The 22,981-nt window shown below is 49.4% G+C and overlaps 1 protein-coding gene and 1 long non-coding RNA gene across 2 annotated transcripts in view; both read right to left on the bottom strand.

The window, feature by feature from the left end:
• The window catches only part of noc4l (nucleolar complex associated 4 homolog), a 70,306-nt gene that overhangs the window by 4,947 nt on the left and 42,378 nt on the right, over positions 1–22,981 (bottom strand). The window contains exons 9-12 of the mRNA XM_059994614.1: positions 14,023–14,134; positions 10,521–10,581; positions 6,133–6,243; positions 2,451–2,614 (exon numbers count right to left, since the gene is read on the bottom strand). Coding sequence (XP_059850597.1) covers positions 2,451–2,614; positions 6,133–6,243; positions 10,521–10,581; positions 14,023–14,134 — 448 coding nt within the window. The remainder of the gene's footprint in view (positions 1–2,450; positions 2,615–6,132; positions 6,244–10,520; positions 10,582–14,022; positions 14,135–22,981) is intronic.
• Positions 6,340–10,513, bottom strand: LOC132407716 (uncharacterized). The gene is made up of 2 exons (XR_009516565.1): positions 10,178–10,513; positions 6,340–6,642 (listed from the first exon to the last, which is right to left on the bottom strand). It is a non-coding gene; the product is annotated as an uncharacterized LOC132407716 (long non-coding RNA).

The raw sequence follows: 22,981 nt of genomic DNA, 5'->3' as shown, positions 1-22,981 counted from the left end.
AGGGTTTGGAGGCTTGCGTACCTCAATGATTTGGAGAGCTACGTTGGCTGGAGTCGGGGCTTTACGCTTCGGCTCTTGGTAGGGTCACCCAGGCCAAACAGGTCAAAGGGTAGAGGTCAGACTAAGAGTGGTCCACCGGTCCTCCAGGTTCAGGGGTTCAGCTCAGGGTTAACAAACCTGACTGGTAAAGCAAAATTGTTATGGAAAAAGCAATGAAGAAGCCTTCTCCATCTGGGTGTGATGGTGTTCTCAAGTCTCCACCCAGGACTTGTGTGACCGACAGCAGTGAAAACCAAGAAGCTGCTGACATGAAGGAAGGTGGAGGGTGTTCACTGCTGCCCCAAACACCAGCAGCAAGTACCAGAGATTCTGCATTTGTACGCCACAGTAGTGTAGCAGTTAGTGTGACACTATTAGAGCTCAGGGCAGAGTTCAAAATTCAGTTCTGGTGCTCTCTGCACGTCCTCTCTGTGGAATACGTGGGTTTCCTCCAGCTGCTCTGGTTTCCTCCCACAGTCCAAAGAGGTTAACTGGTCATGTAAATTGCTCTGCGAATATGACTGAGCACACAGCCTTGTGATGCACCTGTGCTGATGGAGATCGTGGAGGAAGTTTCATTGCCAACCTGAACCAGCTAGGGTCTGCAAGTGAGGAAATCGAGAACCAATTGAACAAGGAGGTTTTGAGGCCATGGTCTTGAAGCTTATTGATGAGTTTTGAGGGGATGATGGTACTGAATGCAGAGCCACTGCCCTGATTAACGGGAACTTACATTATCTCTCAGTGGTGGTGTTAGCCCTCTGTCCCAGCGCTGGAAACTTCAGACTAGATCTGACCGCTTGTCTCTGTGGCCCATTTCTGAGCGTAGTGGTTAGCATGCTTGGATTATACTAGGGTGTTTGCAGTTGCTAGGCGGTGCAGCTTCAAGGGCAGGAAGGACTGACTCTGTGCTGTATCGCTAATTAACGAAAATGTTCCTAAGACACTCATTTTAAAGAGTGAAAAATGAAAGATTAGCTTTATTTGTCACATATACATCGAAACATACAGTGAAATATACCGTTTGCAAGAGCACATTCCGATGTGCTGGGGGCAGCCCATGACTGTTGCTACATAGCATGCTCCTCACATCTTTCTAACCCAAACCCATATGTTCTTTGGTATGTGGGAGGAAACCGGAGCACCCGGAGGAAACTCACATGGTCACGGGGAGAACGTACAAACTCCTTACAGGCAGCGGCGGGATTAATCTTACAGCTGCGTTACACTAATTATTACATTACTCCTACCTTTTCGCCTATTGCAAAGTTCAGTTTTCTACACATGTACCATGCAAAACTTTTTAAATAGCTGCATCACTGTCTGGTATGGGGGTGGGGGGCATTGCATCTGATTGGAAAAAGCTACACAGAGTTGTAAAATTAGCTTGCTCCATCATGGGCACTAGTCTCCCCAGTATCCGGGACATCTTCAAGAAGCAATGCCTCAAAAAAGCAGCATCGATCATTAAGGACCCCCATTGCCCAGGACATGCCCTCTTCTCATTGCTACCATCAGGGAGGAGGTACAGGAGCCTGAAGACACACACTCAGCGATTCAGGAACAGCTTCTTCCTCTCTGCCATCAGGGAGGAGGTACAGGAGCCTGAAGACACACACTCAGCGATTCAGGAACAGCTTCTTCCTCTCTGCCATCAGGGAGGAGGTACAGGAGCCTGAAGACACACACTCAGTGATTCAGGAACAGCTTCTTCCCCTCTGCCATCAGATTCTTAAATGGACATTGAACCCATGATCACTACCTCACTATTTTTCCCTCTTTTTTATACACACACACAGATTATAATTTATAGTTATTATAATTTTGTATTACAATATGTACTGCTGTCACAAAACAAAAAACCTCATGATATTAGACCTGATTCTACTTATTGCAGGAAATTAACCGTAAAAATTGGAGAGGGTTCAGAGGAGATTCTCAAAAATGATTCCAGGAATGAAATGCTTATCATATGAGAAGTGATTGATGGCTCTGGAACTGTACTCATTGGAGCTTAGAAGAATGAGGGGGTTCTCATTGAAACCTATCAAATACTGAAAAGGGCTAGACAGAGTGGATGTAGGGAGGATGTTTCCAAAGGTTGGGGAGTCCAGGACCAGTGGGCACAGCCTCAGAACATTGGGAAGCCCATTTAGAAAGTAGATGAGGATGGTGAATCAGGCAGCTGTGAAGGCCAAGCCATCGGGTATATTTAAGACAGAGGTTGACAGGTTCTTGATTAGTCAGGGCGTGAAAGCTTACAGGGAGAAGGCAGAAGAATGGGGTTGAGAGGGAAATGCATCAGCCATGATGAAATGGCAGAGCAGACTTCGATGGACCGAGTGGCCTAATTCTGCTCCTTTATCTTACAGTCTAAATACAAACAAACTGTTCCAGACAAGGGGTAGTACCTTGATTCTCAGTAGGTCGGTGAAGAAGAACTTTACAGGACGGATGCCGACGGACGAGATTACATATGAGGGGGATGGTCATTAGGAGAGCTTCAGGTGGTGCGCTGAGAGCCAGTCTGGATAAACGCTTGCTGAATGCTGCCACCAGGTAGGCTGGTAAATGGCTGTGTAGAGAGAGACGGAAAGAACTCAGTTATTATACACTATACACACACAAAGGGGGAATTTGTGGAATTCATTACCACAGGCATCTGCGGAGGTCAAGTTACTTGGTGTATTTAAGGCAGGGGTTGACAGATTCTTGAAAGAATCTGGGGAGAAGGCAGGAGATTGGGGCCGAGAGGGAACTGGATCTGCCATGATGAAATGGCGGAGCAGACTCGATGGGGAAATGGCTTAATTCAGCTCCTGTATCTTATGGTCTGTAAAGATCGATGATGGTGTGGAATGAAGCAGACAAAAGTTTGAAGGAGGTCGAGACATTTCGAATTGGTTCAGTTGCACCCTGAGGGTTAGACGCAGGGGAAGTATGCACCGAGACCCACAGGGGAAACACTGCAGATGTCTTGCTCATTGCACAAGGCTGCATGAGCTGATTTTATCTCCTTCCACTCGAAGCTAGACGTGAAGAAATTTGATCATGTTACATGGGGCTCGTTAGTGAGGCTGAGAAACTGTAAACAACAGCAGGATGCAGCCGCTAACGATGGAACAAAATAGTTCGTAATTCGCTCATTGCTCTGATTCAGCAGCGAGGTATTTGCAAACAGAGGAGGCATTGTACACATGTCGAAGGTCATAAGAACTAGATTATTAGAATAATATAAATGTCCTTAACCATTTCTGTAAAATACATAGGGGAAAAACACTAACTAGTCTGATACAATGCCCGAAGGAACCCCAGGAGTTCCGCAGCCCTCTCCCTGCCTTAGCACTGGTCACAACCTATAAGACACAGGAGCAGAATTTGGCCATTCAGTCTACTCTGCCATTCCATCATGGCTGATTCATTATCCCTTTCAACCCCATCTTCTACCTTCTGCCCGTATCCCTTCATGCCCTTTACTAATCAAGATCCAATCAACTTCCGCTTTAAATATACCCAATGACTCAGCCTCCAGAGCAGCCCATGGCAGTGAATACCACCAATTTATCATTCTCTGGCTAAAGAAACTCTTCCTCATCTCTGTTTTAAATGGGCGTCCCTCTATTCTGAGGCTGTGTCCTCTGGTCTTAGACTCACCCACAATAGGAAACATCCTCTCCACATCCACTCTATCTGTGTCCTCTGGTCTTAGACTCACCCACTATAGTAATCATCCTCTCCACATCCACTCTATCTGTGTCCTCTGGTCCTAGACTCCCCCACCACACATCCTCTCCACATCCACTCTATCTGTGTCCTCTGGTCCTAGACTCCCCCACTATAGGAAACATCCTCTCCACATCCAATCTATCTGTGTCCTCTGGTCCTAGACTCCCCCACTGTAGGAAACATCCTCTCCACATTCATTCTATCTGTGTCCTCTGGTCCTAGACTCACCCACTATAGGAAACATCCTCTCCACATTCATTCTATCTGTGTCCTCTGGTCCTAGACTCACCCACTATAGGAAACATCCTCTCCACATTCATTCTATCTGTGTCCTCTGGTCCTAGACTCACCCACTATAGGAAACATCCTCTCCACATTCATTCTATCTGTGTCCTCTGGTCCTAGACTCCCCCACTACAGGAAACATCCTCGCCACATTCACTCTATCTGTGTCCTCTGGTCCTAGACTCACCCACTATAGGAAACATCCTCTCCACATTCATTCTATCTGTGTCCTCTGGTCCTAGACTCCCCCACTATAGGAAACATCCTCTCCACATTCACTCTAAGCCTTTCAACAAAACCATGGTGTTGCCCATTCACCACAGTTCCTCAAGTACAGTCCCATATTAGGGTGCCTCCTTTGTTTGCAGACAGCCCTTTGCTGCTGAATCAGAACAAAACAGGGAATGAGTTTTTAAATATTCCATAAGGAGTTTGCGGATACTTGACACAATATCAAACACACTTGCAAATTTCTACAGATATAGTGAGGAGGAAATTCCAACTGGGTGCATCACCGAGGGGCCACTGCACAGGATCGGAAAAAGTTGCCAAAAGTTGTAAGCTCAGTCAGTTCCTTCATGGGCACCATCCTCCCCAGCACATCAGAATCAGGTTTATTATCACTGGCATGTGACATAGGCAGCTGCAGTTCAATGCAAACCAGCAGAGACGGAGAAAATAATAAAATAAAAATAATAACAATTAAATCAATTACATATCGAACAGATTAAAAACGTGCAAAAACAGAAATACTGTATATTAAAAAAAAGTGAGGTAGTGTCCAAAGATTCAATGATCATTTAGGAATGAGATGAAAGAGGGGAAGAAGCTGTTCCTGAATCTCTGAGTGTGTGTCTTCAGGCTCCTGTACCTCCTACCTGATGGCAGAGGGGAAGAAGCTGTTACTGAATTGCTGAGTGTGTGTCTTCAGGCTCCTGTACCTCCTCCCTGATGGCAGAGGGGAAGAAGCTGTTCCTGAATCGTTGAGTGTGTGTCTTCAGGCTCCTGTACCTCCTACCTGATGGCAGAGGGGAAGAAGCTGTTCCTGAATCGCTGAGTGTGTGTCTTCAGGCTCCTGTACCTCCTCCCTGATGGCAGAGGGAAGAAGCTGTTGCTGAATCACTGAGTGTGTGTCTTCAGGCTCCTGTACCTCCTCCCTGATGGTAACAGTGAGAAAAGGACATGCCCTGGGTGCTGGAGGTCCTTAATAATGGATGCTGCCTTTCTGAGACACTGCTCCCTAAAGATGTCCTGGGTACTTTGTAGGCTAGTACCCAAGATGGAGCTGACTAGATTTACAACCTGCTGCAGCTTTTTTCGGTCCTGTGCAGTAGCCCCTCCATATCAGACAGTGATGCAGCCTGTCAGAATGCTTTCCACAGTACAACTATAGAAGTTTTTGAGTATATTTATTCACATGCCAGATCTCTTAAAACTCCTAATGAAGTATAGCCGCTCTCTTGCCTTCTTTATAACTACATCGATATGTTGGGACCAGTACATCCAGTAAACCTTCTAAAGTCGATGTCTTAAAAAGGCAACATCCATCATTAAGGACCCCCATCACCCAGGAAATGCCCACTTCTCATTGCTACCATCAAGGAGCTGGTACAGGTGCCTGAAGACACACACTCAACTTTTTGGGAACAGTCACTGCTGCTGGGTGATGGGATGGAGATATGTCTCTACTTCCCTCTGCTAGTATGTAGGTCACCCTTGGACAAGCACCTGCTTTGCCCCGGTTCTGGGTCACGTGAACCCATGGGAGCAGGTGGTGGACGGTCGTTTGAGCAGCCGGTGCAGATCACAAGTCCTGGTTATGGGACCACTGACACCAGGCAGACAATCTCTGAAGAGTATTGATAATGGCTGGGGTCACCTGTCTGGTAAAGACACTGCCCAGAAGAAGGCAATGGTGAGCTGCTTTTGTAAATTTCCCAAGTACAATCACGGTCTTAGCTTCTGTCATTTGACACAGCTCATGGCAAACGAATGAACTATGGCCGCAAAATAACAACTTTCAGGACGCACGTCAGTGATATTAAACCTGGGTCTGATTCCACAAACGGGCGTTAAGCTGACCTGGATGACAGGAACAGATCGAGCAGGTGGAAGAACCTGGCCCGGTACTTGACGTGGAGCACAGAGGGATCCAATAAGCTGTAGAGCTTTTTGTAGAAGTCTGGGTATTCTCTACAGGAGGAAAAGAGAGGCAGAATTAGCAGCATACACACGCATGGGTGAAGCAAAGGTTACATCAGGCCTGAAGCAAGTTATTCGTTAAGATGAAAGGTTTTCTGAATGTGGGAGGGGCGCACAAATGTATCAGATGATCCCCTATAGTGGTAACAGAGTTGGGCATTACCTGGGCAGCAATGGTCAAGGGGAGATTTCATTGACGTGTCTCAAATCATTCAGGCTGACACAAAATCAGGAGAGGCTTCTACTGACACCAAACACAAACAAGAGAAAATCTGCAGATGCTGGAAATCCAAGTAACACACAGAAAATGGTGGAGAAGCTCAGCAGGCCAGGCAGCATCCATGGAAAAATAGTACAGTTGACATTTCGGGCCAAGACCCTTCATCAGGACTGAAGGTGGGGGGAGAGAAAGAAACACAAGGTGATAGGTGAGACCAGGTGGTATCTCTTTACCCATCAACTTCCCAGCTCTTTACTTCACTCCTCCCCCCTCAACTATCACCTTGTGTTTCATCCTCCCCTCACTCCACCTTCTAACTCTGATCTTTTCTTCCCTCCAGTGCTGATGAAGGGTCTTGGCCTGAAATAGTGACTACACTCTTTCCCCACAGATGCTGCTTGGCCTGCTGAGTTCCTTCAGCATTTTCTGGGTGTTATTGACACCCATCTATGGACCAAACACGCACACACAAAACCCCTTCTCAAAAAAAAATCAGAGAAAGATGCAGAAGGCTGCAAACTCTGAGCCATCTCCATCATGGGCTCTAGCCTACCGCCAGAGAGTATCTTCAAACTCTGAGCCATCTCCATCATGGGCTCTAGCCTACCGCCAGAGAGCATCTTCAAAAGGCAATGCCTCAAGAAGATAGCATCCATCACGAAGGACCCTCACTGTCCGGGATGGACTCTCTGCTCATCGGGGAGGAGGTACAGGAATCCGCAACTCACACTCATCTTCCCTGCCACCATCACATTTCTGAACAGACAATGAACCCATGATCACTACCTATTTTTTTTTTTACTTCTTATTGTAACTTAGTCATTTTTTTAAAAATTATGTATTGCTCTGTACTGCTGCTATAAAACAAATTTCATGGCATGCATTAATGATAATAAACCTGATTCCAAGTTTACAGACATAGAACAGAACAGTACAGCACAGACAACGCACACAAAATGCTGGTGGAACGCAGCAGGCCAGGCAGCATCTATAGGGAGAAGCACTGTCGACGTTTTGGGCCGAAACCCTTCTCCCTATAGATGCTGCCTGGCCTGCTGTGTTCCACCAGCATTTTGTGTGTGTTGTTTGAATTTCCAGCATCTGCAGATTTCCTCGTGTTTGCTCTTTAAGTACAGCACAGGAACAGGCCCTTCAGACCACAATATTGTGACGAACCAATAAATCTTTTCTGCCTACTCAATCCTTCCACTTCCCTCACAATCCTGTACCTATCTAAACGTCTCTTAAGACTCTCTAACATTTCCGACTCTACCACCACCCCAGGCAGCACATTCCAGACAACCACCACAGTGTGGAAAAACTCACCCCTCACACCTCCTTCGAACCTACCCCCTCTCACCTTCAATGCCAGACCTCTGCTACTAGGTATTTCAACCCTGGGAAACAGATATTGTCTGTGTATTCTCTCTGTGCATCTCATAATCTTATAAAACCTCTATCAGATCTCCCCTCAGCCACTCCAGAGAAAACAAGTCTAGTTTGTGCAAGCTCTTGTTGTAGCTCATGCCCTCTAATCCAGGCAGCATCCTGGTAAACCTCTCCTGCAGCCACTCCAGAACCGCGACATCTATAACGGGGTGAACAGAACTGTATGAAATACTCCATTTGAGTCCTAACTTGTCTTAGAAGGCTGCAGTTTCTCAGACAATAGTGATACATGAATACACAAGCCCGCACACACACACACACACCGCATTCTCCAAATGCGCACCAGCACACGGACTGCACTTTCTAAGTGCGCCCACCGAGCAGCCACACACGATGCACAGGCACCCCCGTGCACTGAAATCCTGCTGCACGAGCACTGACGTTTATCTTGATGTGTTTGTCTCTCACCAGAATCCACACAGAGCTTTCAAGCTCTGAGACGCTGTGCAGACAGACCCCACACTGACCACAAGCGCCACGTGCAAGGAGCACACTGACAACTCCACACAGACAATGCACTTTGGAAACTTGCACTTTCTGAAAGGTCAGAATCAACGTCAAGTGAGTGCTTTGTTTAGCAGTGGCAGGGGACAGCTCGAAATCACTCACTCAACTTCACTCGCCCCATCTCTGAACTGTTCCAACAACCTATGGACTCTTCATCGATATTTCTCGATATTTATTGTTTATTTATAATATTATTTCTTCTTTTGTACTTGGTTTGTTTTTTCACTCCAGTTGGATGCCGTTGGGTTTCATTGATTCTGTTATAATTACTATTCTATACAGTTACTGAGTATGCCCACAGGAAAATGAATCTCAGAGTTGTATATGGTGACATATGCAGTTGCAAGAAAAGTTTGTGAACCCTTTGCAACTGCATGTTTTTTTCGTTAATTACTCATAAAATGTGGTCTGATCTTCATCTAGGTCACAATAATAGAATTACACAATCTGCCTAAACTAATAACACACAAACAATTGTACTTCTTCTTACTTATACTGAGTACATCATTGAAATAATCGCAGTCTAGGCTCAAAGCTGTTTGGAGCCAGGTGTTCCACTCAATGAGATGAGATTGGAGGTGTGGGCTGCAGAGATGCCCTGCCCTAGAAAAAAGACACTCAAAGTCAGGTTACTGACAGAGCCTGCTCTTTGCAAGAAAGATCTGTTTATGTGCATCACACCTCCATCAAAACAACTTTGAGGATCTTAGAAGGATTGTAGAGACACATGAAGCTGGAAAAGGCCACAAAAGCACTTCTAAAGACCTGAGTGTTCATCAGTCCACAGTAAAAGACACTGACTACAAATGGAAGAAATTCAGTGCTGTTGCTACCCTCCCTAGGAGTGGGCATCCTACAAAGATCACAACATGCAATGTTGGAGGAGGAGAAAAGAACCCAAGGATAACAGCAAAAGATCTGCAGAAATCTCTAGAACTTGCTGTTCATGTGTCCACTACAAGAACAACACTGAAAGTATCCATGGGAGGACACTACGGAGGAAACCACCGCTCTCCAAAACACATTGCTGCATGTCTCAAGTGTTCAAAAGACCATCTGGATGTTCTACAATGCTTCTGGGACATTGTTCTGTGGACAGATGAGACAGAAGCTGAACTTTCTGGCACAAACACATATTGCTATGTTTGGAGGGAAAAAGGCACTGCACACCAACACCTCATCACGGCTGTAAAGAAGTTGAATCACCGCTTAATAGAAGTTGAATAACGCAATAAGACAATGTCCCCAAAGTCAAGAGTAAACCAACAACAGAATGGTTAAAAAAGAACATTTGTGTTTTGGAACAGCCGAGTCAAAGTCCTGACCTTATTCCTCCAGAAATGTTGGGCAAGCAGTTTATGCAAGGAAGCCCACCAAGATCCAGAGCTGGAACAGTTTTGTAAGGAGAAATGGTCTAAAATTCCTCCAAACCTATGTGCAGGGCTGACGAACAGTTACCGGAAACATTTGGTTAAAGTTATTGCTGTACGAGGGCGTTTGTCTATTATTGTGACTTAGATGAAGATCAGACCACACATTGAGCAATTAAAGCAGAAAATCATGTAGCTGCAAAGGGTTCACAAACATTTTCTTGCAACTGTATGCATTTTGATAAATTTATTTTGAACTTTGAAATTCAAGTTAAGTTCAAGTTACCGTAAACTGCCAAACAAAACAATGTTCTTCTGGACCAAGCCGCACAACACGCCCCACACTCACAACACAGACTAATATTACCACATAACTTACCAAACAATAATATGCATATACAAGTTAAAAAGTAATAACACAACTGGCACTTCACATGTGATGAGACCTGGATGGTGGCAGGGAGTTTAGTAGTCTGGGGGGAAGAAGCTGTCTCTCACTCTAACAGTTCTTGTCCTAATGGTATGGTACCTCCTGCCTGATGGTAAAGGGATAGTTGGGCGGATGGGAGAGATCACTGACAATGCTAAAGGCCCTGCATACACAACATTCCTGATAACCATCTCAGATAGGTGGAAGACAGACTCCAATATCCTCTCAACAGTCCCTCCAATTGGACTGCAAATTAAAAACATTTCACTCTCTGCTCCAGGGAAAGACTTACAAGTTGTGTTGATGAATGAGGTAGAAAAGTCCATTCAAGGCGAGTAGGCTAATGGCTCCACCTGCAGGGACAGTAACACAACAGTTATAATCTTCACAAACAGCAAAGGGCCAAGTCCGTCCTCAAATCCATCTTCTCGGCTGCAAGCTTTCTGGCAGGGAGGTGACACCAGCCACCTGGCCACATTGGCCTTGTCCTGTGAATAGTAGGGAGTTGAGAGTTGGGGGACAGGAGGACTTTCTGGGAGAAATGCACAGTTCACTGAAAGTGGCTGCACAAGTAGGCAGGGTGATGAAGAAGGTATTTATTTATTTAGAGATACAATGCAAAACAGGCGCTTCTGGCTCTCCGAGCCGCACCACCCAATTTACAATGACCAATTAACCTACTAACCCGTACGTCTTTGGACTGTGGGAGGAAACCAGAGCACCCGGAGGAAACCCACACGGTCACGGGAGAACATACAAAGACAGGAATTGAACCCGGGTCACTGGTACTATAAAGCATTGTGCTAATCACTACCCTAGCATGCTGGCCTTCAGTTTGGAAGGTGGGATGTTATACTGCAGTTACACAAGTCGTTGGTGAGTATTGTAGTCAGTATTGTGTACAGTTGGGTCATGCAGTTTATAGAAAAGACAGTCGAGCTGGAGAGAGTGTGCAGAAGAGGTTTATGAGGAAGCCTCCAGGACTAGAGGGGCTGATTTATAGGGAGAGGGTGGCCAAGCCAAGTCTTTATTCCTTGGAGAATCGTGGTCCATCACGGGTACAGCCCTCCCCACCACCCAGCACGTCTACATGAAACACTGGCACAGTAAAGCAGCATCCATTATCAGGGACACCCACCACCCAGGATGGGCTCTCTTCTTGCTGCTATAATCAGGGAGAAGGCACAGGAGCCTCAGGAACCACACCACCAGGTGCTGGAACATTTATTACCCCTCAACCATCAGGCTCTTGAACCAGAGAGGATAACTTCACTCAACCTCACTTGCCCCGTCATTGAAATGTTCCTACAAACAAGGGACTCACTTTCAAGAACTCTTTATCTCATGTTCTTGGTATTTATTTACTTATTTATTTTATTATTTCTCTCTGTTTGTATTTGCACAGCTTGCTGTCTTTTGCACACTGAATGAATGCCCAAGTTGGTGCTTTCATCGATTCTGTTATGGTTTATTATTCAATAGATTTGAGTACGCTGACAAGAAAATGAATCTCAGGGTTGTATATGGTAACATATATGTACTTTGATAATAAATTTACCTCGAATTTTGAATGAGGGTTGACCTTTTCCCACTGTCGTCTGCAAGAGCATGAACGACCGCCCCATGACCGTGTGGTTGGCAGGTTAATCGGTCATTGTAAACTATCGCATGGTTAGGCCAGGGTCAATTCAGAGTCTGCTGGCTGGTGCAGCTCGAAGAGCCGGAATGGCCTATATCGCACTGTATCTCAATAAATTAATCATGTTTAATACGAGAGGCACAGATAGTTCAGTCTAATTCTGCTCCTATGTCTTATAGGAGGATGAGGTAGAGGAATAATAATTCAGCCATGATGGAATGGCAGAGCAGACTCAATGGGATGAATGGCCTAGTTCTGCTCCGATGACTGATGGTTTTATAGATATATGGTGGATGGTAACAGTCTTTTCATCAGTACAGAGGTTTCAAAAATAGAAGGTACAGGTATACAGTACTGTGCACAAGTCTTAGGCATATATATAGCTATGTTGCAATATATAGTATTATTATATACTGTGTTGTATTACTGCTGCAGAAAAAGAACTAATTTCATGCCATATGTGAGTGACGATAAACCTGATTCTGATCTGGGTCTCTATTGTGGACTGAGAGTGGAAGGGGGCAGGGAGAGGGGAATCATGATTGGGAAAAGGGGAAGGGAGAGGGGAGGGAGCAGGAAGCACCAGAGAGACATTCTGTATTGATTGATAAACTAATCGTTTACAATCAAATGACCTTGCCTGTTGTCTCAGGGCTGGGTGTGTCTGCACCCACAACACCCCCTCCTCACCCCCGACAATCCTCCTCTGCCATCTGTCCCACACCTCTCCTACGGCGCTCCAACCTCACCATTCCTGACATCCTTTGCTCCTGATAGATTTACAAACTTACTCTCACTCTACCTTGACACAAACTGTACTGTGCAGAAGTCTTAGGCACCACACGCACACACAAAGACTTTTGCGCAGCACTAAGAGGGGAGATTTAAGAGACGTGAGGGGAGGGAAGGGGCACAAAAGACAAGGATGAGAGTTTTAAGTCCTAACGGTGACAGTCAGTGTGTCTCCGAACTGCAGGAGTGCTGGTGAGGAACACACGGACACAGAACCGGAGCAAGATTCCAGATTTGCTAATCACACCGTTCCACAAACAGACGGAGGGTGGTACAGACCATTTCTGACCCTCGAGATTTGTGAGGCTCCCGTCCGCCAGAAAGCAGGAGCTCTGAGCCAAGGGAATAGCTGGGGACAACCCGTTGCTACAGAACCATAGAGACACAACTCAACACATCAGAGGACCCAGCCTCCCCTCCGTGTCTACATTTGTCACCGCTTCAGTGAATCAGCCAGCACAAAGACCCCGTGTATCATATACAATCACGTTTCTCCCCCACCTCCTGTCAGGCAGAAGATACAAAAGCCTGAAAGCAGATGCCACCAGGCTCACGGACAGCTTCCACCCCACTGTTCCAGTAAGACAGACGCGTGACCTTATGGTCCTGCACCTTGCCTGCCTGCCTGCACTTGCTGTGTAAGTGAAACATTTTATTCTGCATTACTGTGGTGACATGGTCTGCATGGATGCCACAGGCAGCTTTGGAGGCCAGGTCATCGGGCATATTTAAAGCGGAGGTTGCTAGGTTCTTGATTAGTCAGGGTGTCGAAGGTCATGGGGAGAAAGCAGGACAATGGGATTGGAAGAGATAATAAATCAGCCATGATGAAATGCTTGGGTGGTGAGTGGAGGTACGCCCTACTAAATGAGGTGTAAGGTGCTCTTTCCCTCCACTGGCCTGCAGGTCACCCTTGGGCAAGGTGTAGCACCTGCTTAGCCCCCCTTGCCCTCCCCCCAATCAGGGTCATGTGAAGCCACGGGAGCAGGTGGTGGACGGTCATACGAGGAACCTGTGCACATCACAAGTCGCGGTTATGTGACCGCTGTCGCCAGCAGACAATCTTGACTGGGGGTTACTCGTCTTGTAAAGACACTGCCTAGAAGGCGGCAATGGCAAACCAATTCTGTCGAAAAAATTGCCAAGAACCATCGTGGTCATGGAAAGACCATGATCACCCAAGCCAGACCACACAGCATATAATGACGGTGATAGAATGGCAGACCAGAATCGATGGGCCAAATGGCCTGATCCCACCCCTATGTCTTCTGGGGTGGTGTGCAAAACATACTTCACTGTAGCTAGGTACACATAAGAGTAGTACCCCGACTAGCCAGCCCGCTCCACCCAATCGGACACATACCCACATCGTAGGCAGCCGTGAGGAAGTCAATCATCAGGGTCGGGTCACTCATGTGTGGTAGGACATCCTCATGTAGTATCACCAGCACCTTCTTGTAGAGAGCGGCGGGCAGCTGTGAAAACAGGAGGAATTCAGCCACGGTTACTGCGGCAACAACAGCAAGTCCGGCAGCATCTCTGGAGGAGAATAAGCAATGTTTTCAGGCCAAGACTCAGCCCAAGACGTCGGCTGTTTATTCATTTCCATTGATACTGCCTGACCTGCTGAGCTCCTCCAGCATTTTGTGTGCGCTGCTCTGGATTTCCAGCATCTACAGAATCTCGTGTTGGAAAAAAACACAAATGTCGAGTTCTGAGCGTTGCCAGCATCCGCTTGATTAACAAAGGGTGCACCGCAGAGACAGACAGACACTGCCAACAGGGGCAAACCCTTGGGTGTCGCACAGTTCTGAGGAATCACTCAGCAGTAGAAACCATAAAAGGTTTCATCCAACAAACCGTGCACCACAGAAGTAGGCGGACACTGCCAACGGGGCAAACCCTAACTTTTGTTCAGATCATGGTATATCGCTCAACAGTGCTTTTTTCCCCTGACATGGACAGGCACTAATATAGAACCTAAAAGAGTGTACTTCGACAGCACAGGAACAGGCCCTACGGCCCAGAACGTTGTGGTGAACCAATCAAATGGTCAGCTAAATTAATCCCCTCTGCCTACACAATGTCCACATCCCTCCATTTTCCTCACATTCATGTGCCTATATAAACCTCTTAATGTTTCTGCCTCTACCACCACCTCAGGCAGCACAGTCCAGGCACCCATCACTCTCTGAGTAAAGACACTTGCTGCTCACATCTCCTTTGAAATTTCTCCCCCTCATCTTAAATGCATGCCCTCAGGTACTGTATTAATACATTTCAAAGCTGGGAAAAAATATTGTCTGTCTACTCTATCTATGCCTCTCATAATCTTACAAACCTCGACCAGATCTCCCCTCAGCCTCTGCCACTCCAGAGAAAACAACCCAAGTTTGTCCAACCTCTCAACATCAGACCATAAGACGTAGGAGCAGAATTAGGTCATTTGGCCTATTACGTCTGCGCCGCTATTTCATCATGACCGAACTATTTCCCTCTCAAACCCATTCTCCTGCCTTCTCCCCCTGCTTTCACACCCTGATTAATCAAGAACCCATCAATCTCTGCCTTAAATGCACCCAGTGACTTGGCCTCCTGTGGCAAAGAATTCCACAGTCACCAGCCTCTGATCCTAGACTCCCCAACCAAAGGAAGCACCCTCTTCACATCCACTCTATCAAGGCCTTTCAACATCCAATAGACAGCACCTTGATAAGCTTCCTCTGTGCCCTCTCTGAAGTCTTGCTATTATTCAAAGAAGCATAATGTACCAAACTTTGACACACTAAACTGATTAGGAAGGTTAAAGTCAGTCCCCAAGCTCTCTTTATTAATAGGCAGTAAACCACAAATCAGATTCCCACGGGCTGACAACTCATCTCATTCTTGTCTCTGACCACATGCGAGTTCCATTATGACAAAGGCACAAATCGCAGACACCCATGGAACTAGAGCGAGACAAAAATCGAGGAAGACAGTTGCTTAAGACCCATCTTGGTCACTGCACGTTCGCCTGCTCCGGACCCACCCACTGCGGCGTGCAAACGGTTAGGCGAGGGGGGAGGGGTGGGAAATACACAGACATCTTTTCCAAGTTCCACACTGTCTAAGAGAGACTGGCATTCTCCCTGCAGGCTACTTCTCTCCCAGGGGAGACTGCACACTTCTGCCAGTGAGAGTGGACTCTGCTGAACAAGACTGCCAAAATGAGGGATGAGTCAGTGGACCTTCATTCGCAGTCTCTATTCCAGATCTAATTTGTTGGGCATTCAGGTATTTACAGTATGTCATAAATACAACAGGTTGTGCAGATACCGGAAATACAGAGCAACACACACAAAATGCTGGAGGAACTCAGCAGGCCAGGCAGCATCTATGACATTTCATCATTAAAATTTAAGGAAACTGACGAGGTGTAACAAAGCCTCTCAATTTCAAAGAGTCTTGACAGTAAGAAGATGGGCCCCTAGCAACACTTTGCCAGAACTCTTTGCAGATCTTCAGCATACAGCCATAGGAAAGTACAGCACAAACAGACCTTTTGGCCCATCTGGTCCTCGCCAAACCGATTAAACTGCCTACTCCCATCAGCCTGCACCCAAACTATAGCCTTCCATAACCCTGCCATCCGTGTACCTATCCAAACTCCTCTTGAATGTTGACATTGAGCTTGCATGCACCACTTGGCAGCTCGTTCCACACTCTCACCACCCTCTGAGTGAAGATATTTCCCCTCATACTTTTCACCTTTCACCCTTAACCCATGACTGCTAGTTTAGTCCCACCCAACCCCAGTGGAAAAAGCCTGCTTGCATTTACCCTATCTATACCCCTCATATTTCTGTGTGCCTCTGTCAAATCTCCTCTCAGTCTTCTGTGTTCCAAGGAATAAAGTCCTAACCTATTCAATCGCTCCCTATAACTCAGGTCCTCCAGACCCAACAACATCCTTGTAAATTTTCTTTGTACCCTTTCAACTTTACTTACATCTTTCCTGTAGGCTGGTGACCAAAACTGCACACAATACTCCAGATTAGACCTCACTGATGTCCTATACAACTTCAACATGACATCCCTTCTCCTTTATTCAATACTTTGATTTATGAAGGCCAATGTGCCAAAAGCTTTCTTTACGATCCCATCTTGCTGTGACACCATTTTCAATGAGTTAAGGACCTGCATTCCCAGATTTCTTTGTCCTACCACACTCCCCAGTTCCCTACCGCTCACTATATAAACCTACCCTGGTTGGTCCTCCTGAAGTGCAACAGCTTGCACTTGTTGTCAAACAGAAACTAGACACAGGCACAATATTCTAAGTGAATTTTAACCACAAAAAAAATCACAAACATGAAAAAATCTGCAGATGCTGTAAATCCTAGCAACACACACAAAATGCTGGAGGAACTCAGCAGGCCAGGCAGCATCTATGGAGAAGAGTGAAGAGCTAACGTTCCGGACCAAGGCCCTTCATCAGGACCGGAGAACAAGGATGAGAAGTCAGAGTAAGAAGCTGGGGGGGAGGGGAGGAAGAAGTACAAAGGTGAGAGGTGAAACCCAGACAGGCAGTGGGGGAAGGGGGGAGAGAGTAGTAAAGAGCTGGGAAGTTGACTGGTGAAAGAGATAAAGGGCTGGACAAGTGGGAATCTGATAGGGGAGGATAGAAGACCATGGAGGAAAGGGAAGAGGGGGGCAGGTGACCAAATGGAGGTGATGGGCAGGAAAAGAGACAAGTTGGGGGGGGGGGGGGACAAGAATGGGGAATGGTGAAGGAGGGGGCAATTAACAGAAGTTCAATAAATCGATGTTCATGTCATCACACTGGAGGCTACCCAGACGAAATATAAGGTGTTGCCCCTCCAATCTGAGTGTGGCCTCATCTTGGCAGCAGAAGAGGCCGTGGACTGACATGTCGAATGGGAATGGGAAGTAGAATTAAAAAGGGTGGCCACTGGATTCTACATGTTTGTGTATAGAAACTAGCACAGAAAAGCCGAGACGACAGAATATAAAGCACAGGGTGACTCGGCCTGAGGCTCTACACTATTCTGCATCTCTCCAGCACATACCCTAGTGGTGTTTTCTCTTTGCTTGTTGTACGTGACAAGAGACATCCTGTTTGTCAGCTTAATTAACACTTGCTAATGCTTCAAAGTAAATATTCAACCGATTTTCAACAGAAACAAATTCGTCTCTTCTTAACAAAAAGTGAAATCTTGGGGTCGATGGTTATTTGCCACATAACACGGGCAGATTATTCTGAAAAAGAGTAGCTCAGTAACTCTGTCCATCACATCCCGCCCCACACAACCCTGCTTTGGCAACAAATTACACTGAACTTAGACTGAATCCTGACGGGTGATTTCTCTACTGGAGATTATTTTAGGGGAAGCTAGATAAACAGTGAGCTTGTTAGCCTCCCCCTCTCACTGGGGCTGGAGCGATTCCTCTCTCTACTTCGCTCATGAGCGAGAGGGCCTGCAGGATGTCGAACTGTTGGGACGGACAGTAGCTTTTGATGGCCTCGAGATGGTGGTCTCTTTGCCAGCTTTGCTATTGCGTGCATGGTGGAAGGTGGCGGAGTGCTGAAGTGTTTGCTGAGGCAGCTGCAGGAAGGTTAACACTTTTGCTGTTGCTTGTGCATGGAAAGGGGGAAGGGGCTTTGGGGTTCTGATATTTTTTGGTCATTCATTCTTTAGGCTTTTTCCTTCTGCTTTGTGGACGTCTGGGAAGAGAAAGAATTTCAGCTTGCGTTCTGCAGACATTCTCTGATAGCAAATGGCACCAGTGAAACACAAAAGGGAGAAACGCAGAGATGCTGGTAGGGGGTGGAGTGGATCACACACACCGACCATTACAGCCCACTGGGGGGGGGAATGGATCACACACACCGACCATTACAGCCCACTGGGGGGGGGGGAGTGGATCACACACACCCACCATTACAGCCCACTGGGGGGGGGATGGATCACACACACCGACCATTACAGTCCACTGGGGGGGGAGTGGATCACACACACCGACCATTACAGCCCACTGGGGGGGGTGGAATGGATCACACACACCCACCATTACAGCCCACTGGGGGGGGGAGTGGATCACACACACCGACCATTACAGCCCACTGGGGGGGGGAATGGATCACACACACCCACCATTACAGCCCACTGGGGGGGGAATGGATCACACACACCCACCATTACAGCCCACTGGGGGGGGAATGGATCACACACACCCACCATTACAGCCCACTGGGGGGGGGGAATGGATCACACCCACCCACCATTACAGCCCACTGGGGGGTGGAATGGATCACACACACCCACCATTACAGCCCACTGGGGGGGGGGAATGGATCACCCACCCACCATTACAGCCCACTGGGGGGGGGGAATGGATCACACACACCCACCATTACAGCCCACTGGGGGGGGGAATGGATCACACCCACCCACCATTACAGCCCACTGGGGGGGGGAATGGATCACACACACCCACCATTACAGCCCACTGGGGGGGGGAATGGATCACACCCACCCACCATTACAGCCCACTGGGGGGGGGAATGGATCACACCCACCCACCATTACAGCCCACTGGGGGGTGGAATGGATCACACCCACCCACCCATTACAGCCCACTGGGGGGGGGGGGTGGAATGGATCACACACACCCACCATTACAGCCCACTGGGGGGGGGGGTGGATCACACACACCCACCATTACAGCCCACTGGGGGGGGGGAAAGGATCACACACACCGACCATTACAGCCCACTGGGGGGGGGGAATGGATCACACACACCCACCATTACAGCCCACTGGGGGGGGGGGAATGGATCACACCCACCCACCATTATAGCCCACTGGGGGGGGGAATGGATCACACACACCCACCATTACAGCCCACTGGGGGGGGGAGTGGATCACACACACCGACCATTACAGCCCACTGGGGGGGGGAATGGATCACACACACCCACCATTACAGCCCACTGGGGGAGGGAGTGGATCACACACACCCACCATTACAGCCCACTGGGGGGGGGGAATGGATCACACCCACCCACCATTACAGCCCACTGGGGGGGGTGGTGGAATGGATCACACCCACCCACCATTACAGCCCACTGGGGGGGGGGAATGGATCACACACACCGACCATTACAGCCCACTGGGGGGGGGGGAAATGGATCACACCCACCCACCATTACAGCCCACTGGGGGGGGGAGTGGATCACACACACCCACCATTACAGCCCACTGGGGGGGGGAGTGGATCACACACACCGACCATTACAGCCCACTGGGGGGGGGGAGTGGATCACACACACCCACCATTACAGCCCACTGGGGGGGGGATGGATCACAAACACCGACCATTACAGTCCACTGGGGGGGGAGTGGATCACATACACCGACCATTACAGCCCACTGGGGGGGGTGGAATGGATCACACACACCCACCATTACAGCCCACTGGGGGGGGGGAGTGGATCACACACACCGACCATTACAGCCCACTGGGGGGGGGAATGGATCACACACACCCACCATTACAGCCCACTGGGGGGGGGAATGGATCACACACACCCACCATTACAGCCCACTGGGGGGGGAATGGATCACACCCACCCACCATTACAGCCCACTGGGGGGGGGGAATGGATCACACCCACCCACCATTACAGCCCACTGGGGGGGGGGAATGGATCACACCCACCCACCATTACAGCCCACTGGGGGGGGGGGTGGAATGGATCACACCCACCCACCATTACAGCCCACTGGGGGGGGGGGAATGGATCACACACACCGACCATTACAGCCCACTGGGGGGGGGAATGGATCACACCCACCCACCATTACAGCCCACTGGGGGGGGGAGTGGATCACACACACCCACCATTACAGCCCACTGGGGGGGGGAGTGGATCACACACACCGACCATTACAGCCCACTGGGGGGGGGGAGTGGATCACACCCACCCACCATTACAGCCCACTGGGGGGGGGATGGATCACACACACCGACCATTACAGTCCACTGGGGGGGGAGTGGATCACACACACCGACCATTACAGCCCACTGGGGGGGGTGGAATGGATCACACACACCCACCATTACAGCCCACTGGGGGGGGGAGTGGATCACACACACCGACCATTACAGCCCACTGGGGGGGGGAATGGATCACACACACCCACCATTACAGCCCACTGGGGGGGGGAATGGATCACACACACCCACCATTACAGCCCACTGGGGGGGGAATGGATCACACCCACCCACCATTACAGCCCACTGGGGGGGGGAATGGATCACACCCACCCACCATTACAGCCCACTGGGGGGTGGAATGGATCACACACACCCACCATTACAGCCCACTGGGGGGGGGGGAATGGATCACCCACCCACCATTACAGCCCACTGGGGGGGGGGAATGGATCACACCCACCCACCATTACAGCCCACTGGGGGGGGGAATGGATCACACCCACCCACCATTACAGCCCACTGGGGGGTGGAATGGATCACACACACCCACCCATTAGAGCCCACTGGGGGGGGGGTGTGGAATGGATCACACACACCCACCATTACAGCCCACTGGGGGGGGGTGGATCACACACACCCACCATTACAGCCCACTGGGGGGGGGGGAAAGGATCACACACACCGACCATTACAGCCCACTGGGGGGGGGAATGGATCACACACACCCACCATTACAGCCCACTGGGGGGGGGGGAATGGATCACACCCACCCACCATTACAGCCCACTGGGGGGGGAATGGATCACACACACCCACCATTACAGCCCACTGGGGGGGGGAGTGGATCACACACACCGACCATTACAGCCCACTGGGGGGGGGAATGGATCACACACACCCACCATTACAGCCCACTGGGGGAGGGAGTGGATCACACACACCCACCATTACAGCCCACTGGGGGGGGGGGAATGGATCACACCCACCCACCATTACAGCCCACTGGGGGGGGGTGGTGGAATGGATCACACCCCCCACCATTACAGCCCACTGGGGGGGGGGAATGGATCACACACACCGACCATTACAGCCCACTGGGGGGGGGGGAATGGATCACACCCACCCACCATTACAGCCCACTGGGGGGGGGGAGTGGATCACACACACCCACCATTACAGCCCACTGGGGGGGGGAGTGGATCACACCCACCCACCATTACAGCCCACTGGGGGGGGAGTGGATCACACACACCCACCATTACAGCCCACTGGGGGGGGGTGGAATGGATCACACACACCCACCATTACAGCCCACTGGGGGTGGAGTGGATCACACACACCGACCATTACAGCCCACTGGGGGTGGAGTGGATCACACACACTGACCATTACAGCCCACTGGGGGGGGGAATGGATCACACACACCCACCATTACAGCCCACTGGGGGGTGGGTGGAATGGATCACACACACCCACCATTACAGCCCACTGGGGGGGGGTGGAATGGATCACACACACCCACCATTACAGCCCACTGGGAGGGGAGTGGATCATACCCACCCACCATTACAGCCCACTGGGGGGGGGAATGGATCACACACACCAACCATTACAGCCCACTGGGGGGGGGGGTGTGGAATGGATCACACACACCCACCATTACAGCCCACTGGGGGTGGAGTGGATCACACACACCGACCATTACAGCCCACTGGGGGGGGGGGTGGAATGGATCACACCCACCCACCATTAGAGCCCACTGGGGGGGGGAATGGATCACACACACCCACCATTACAGCCCACTGGGGGGGGGGAATGGATCACACATACCCACCATTACAGCCCACTGGTAGGGGGTGGAGTGGATCACACACACCCACCATTACAGCCCACTTGGGGGGGGAATGGATCACACACACCCACCATTACAGCCCACTGGGGGTGGAGTGGATCACACACACCGACCATTACAGCCCACTGGGGGGGGGGAATGGATCACACACACTGACCATTACAGCCCACTGGGGGGGGGTGGTATGGATCACACACACCCACCATTACAGCCCACTGGGGGGGGGAAAGGATCACACACACCGACCATTACAGTCCACTGGGGGGGGGGGGAGTGGATCACACACACCGACCATTACAGCCCACTGGGGGGGGTGGAATGGATCACACACACCCACCATTACAGCCCACTGGGGGGGGTGGAATGGATCACACACACCCACCATTACAACCCACTGGGGGGGGGAGTGGATCACACACACCGACCATTACAGCCCACTGGGGGGGGGAATGGATCACACACACCCACC

The sequence above is a fragment of the Hypanus sabinus genome, chromosome 18, assembly GCF_030144855.1.
Source record: "Hypanus sabinus isolate sHypSab1 chromosome 18, sHypSab1.hap1, whole genome shotgun sequence".
In the NCBI taxonomy this organism is placed as follows: domain Eukaryota; kingdom Metazoa; phylum Chordata; class Chondrichthyes; order Myliobatiformes; family Dasyatidae; genus Hypanus; species Hypanus sabinus.
The sequence above is the reverse complement of the archived record's forward strand: the minus strand, read 5'-3'. Positions and strand labels throughout refer to the sequence as shown.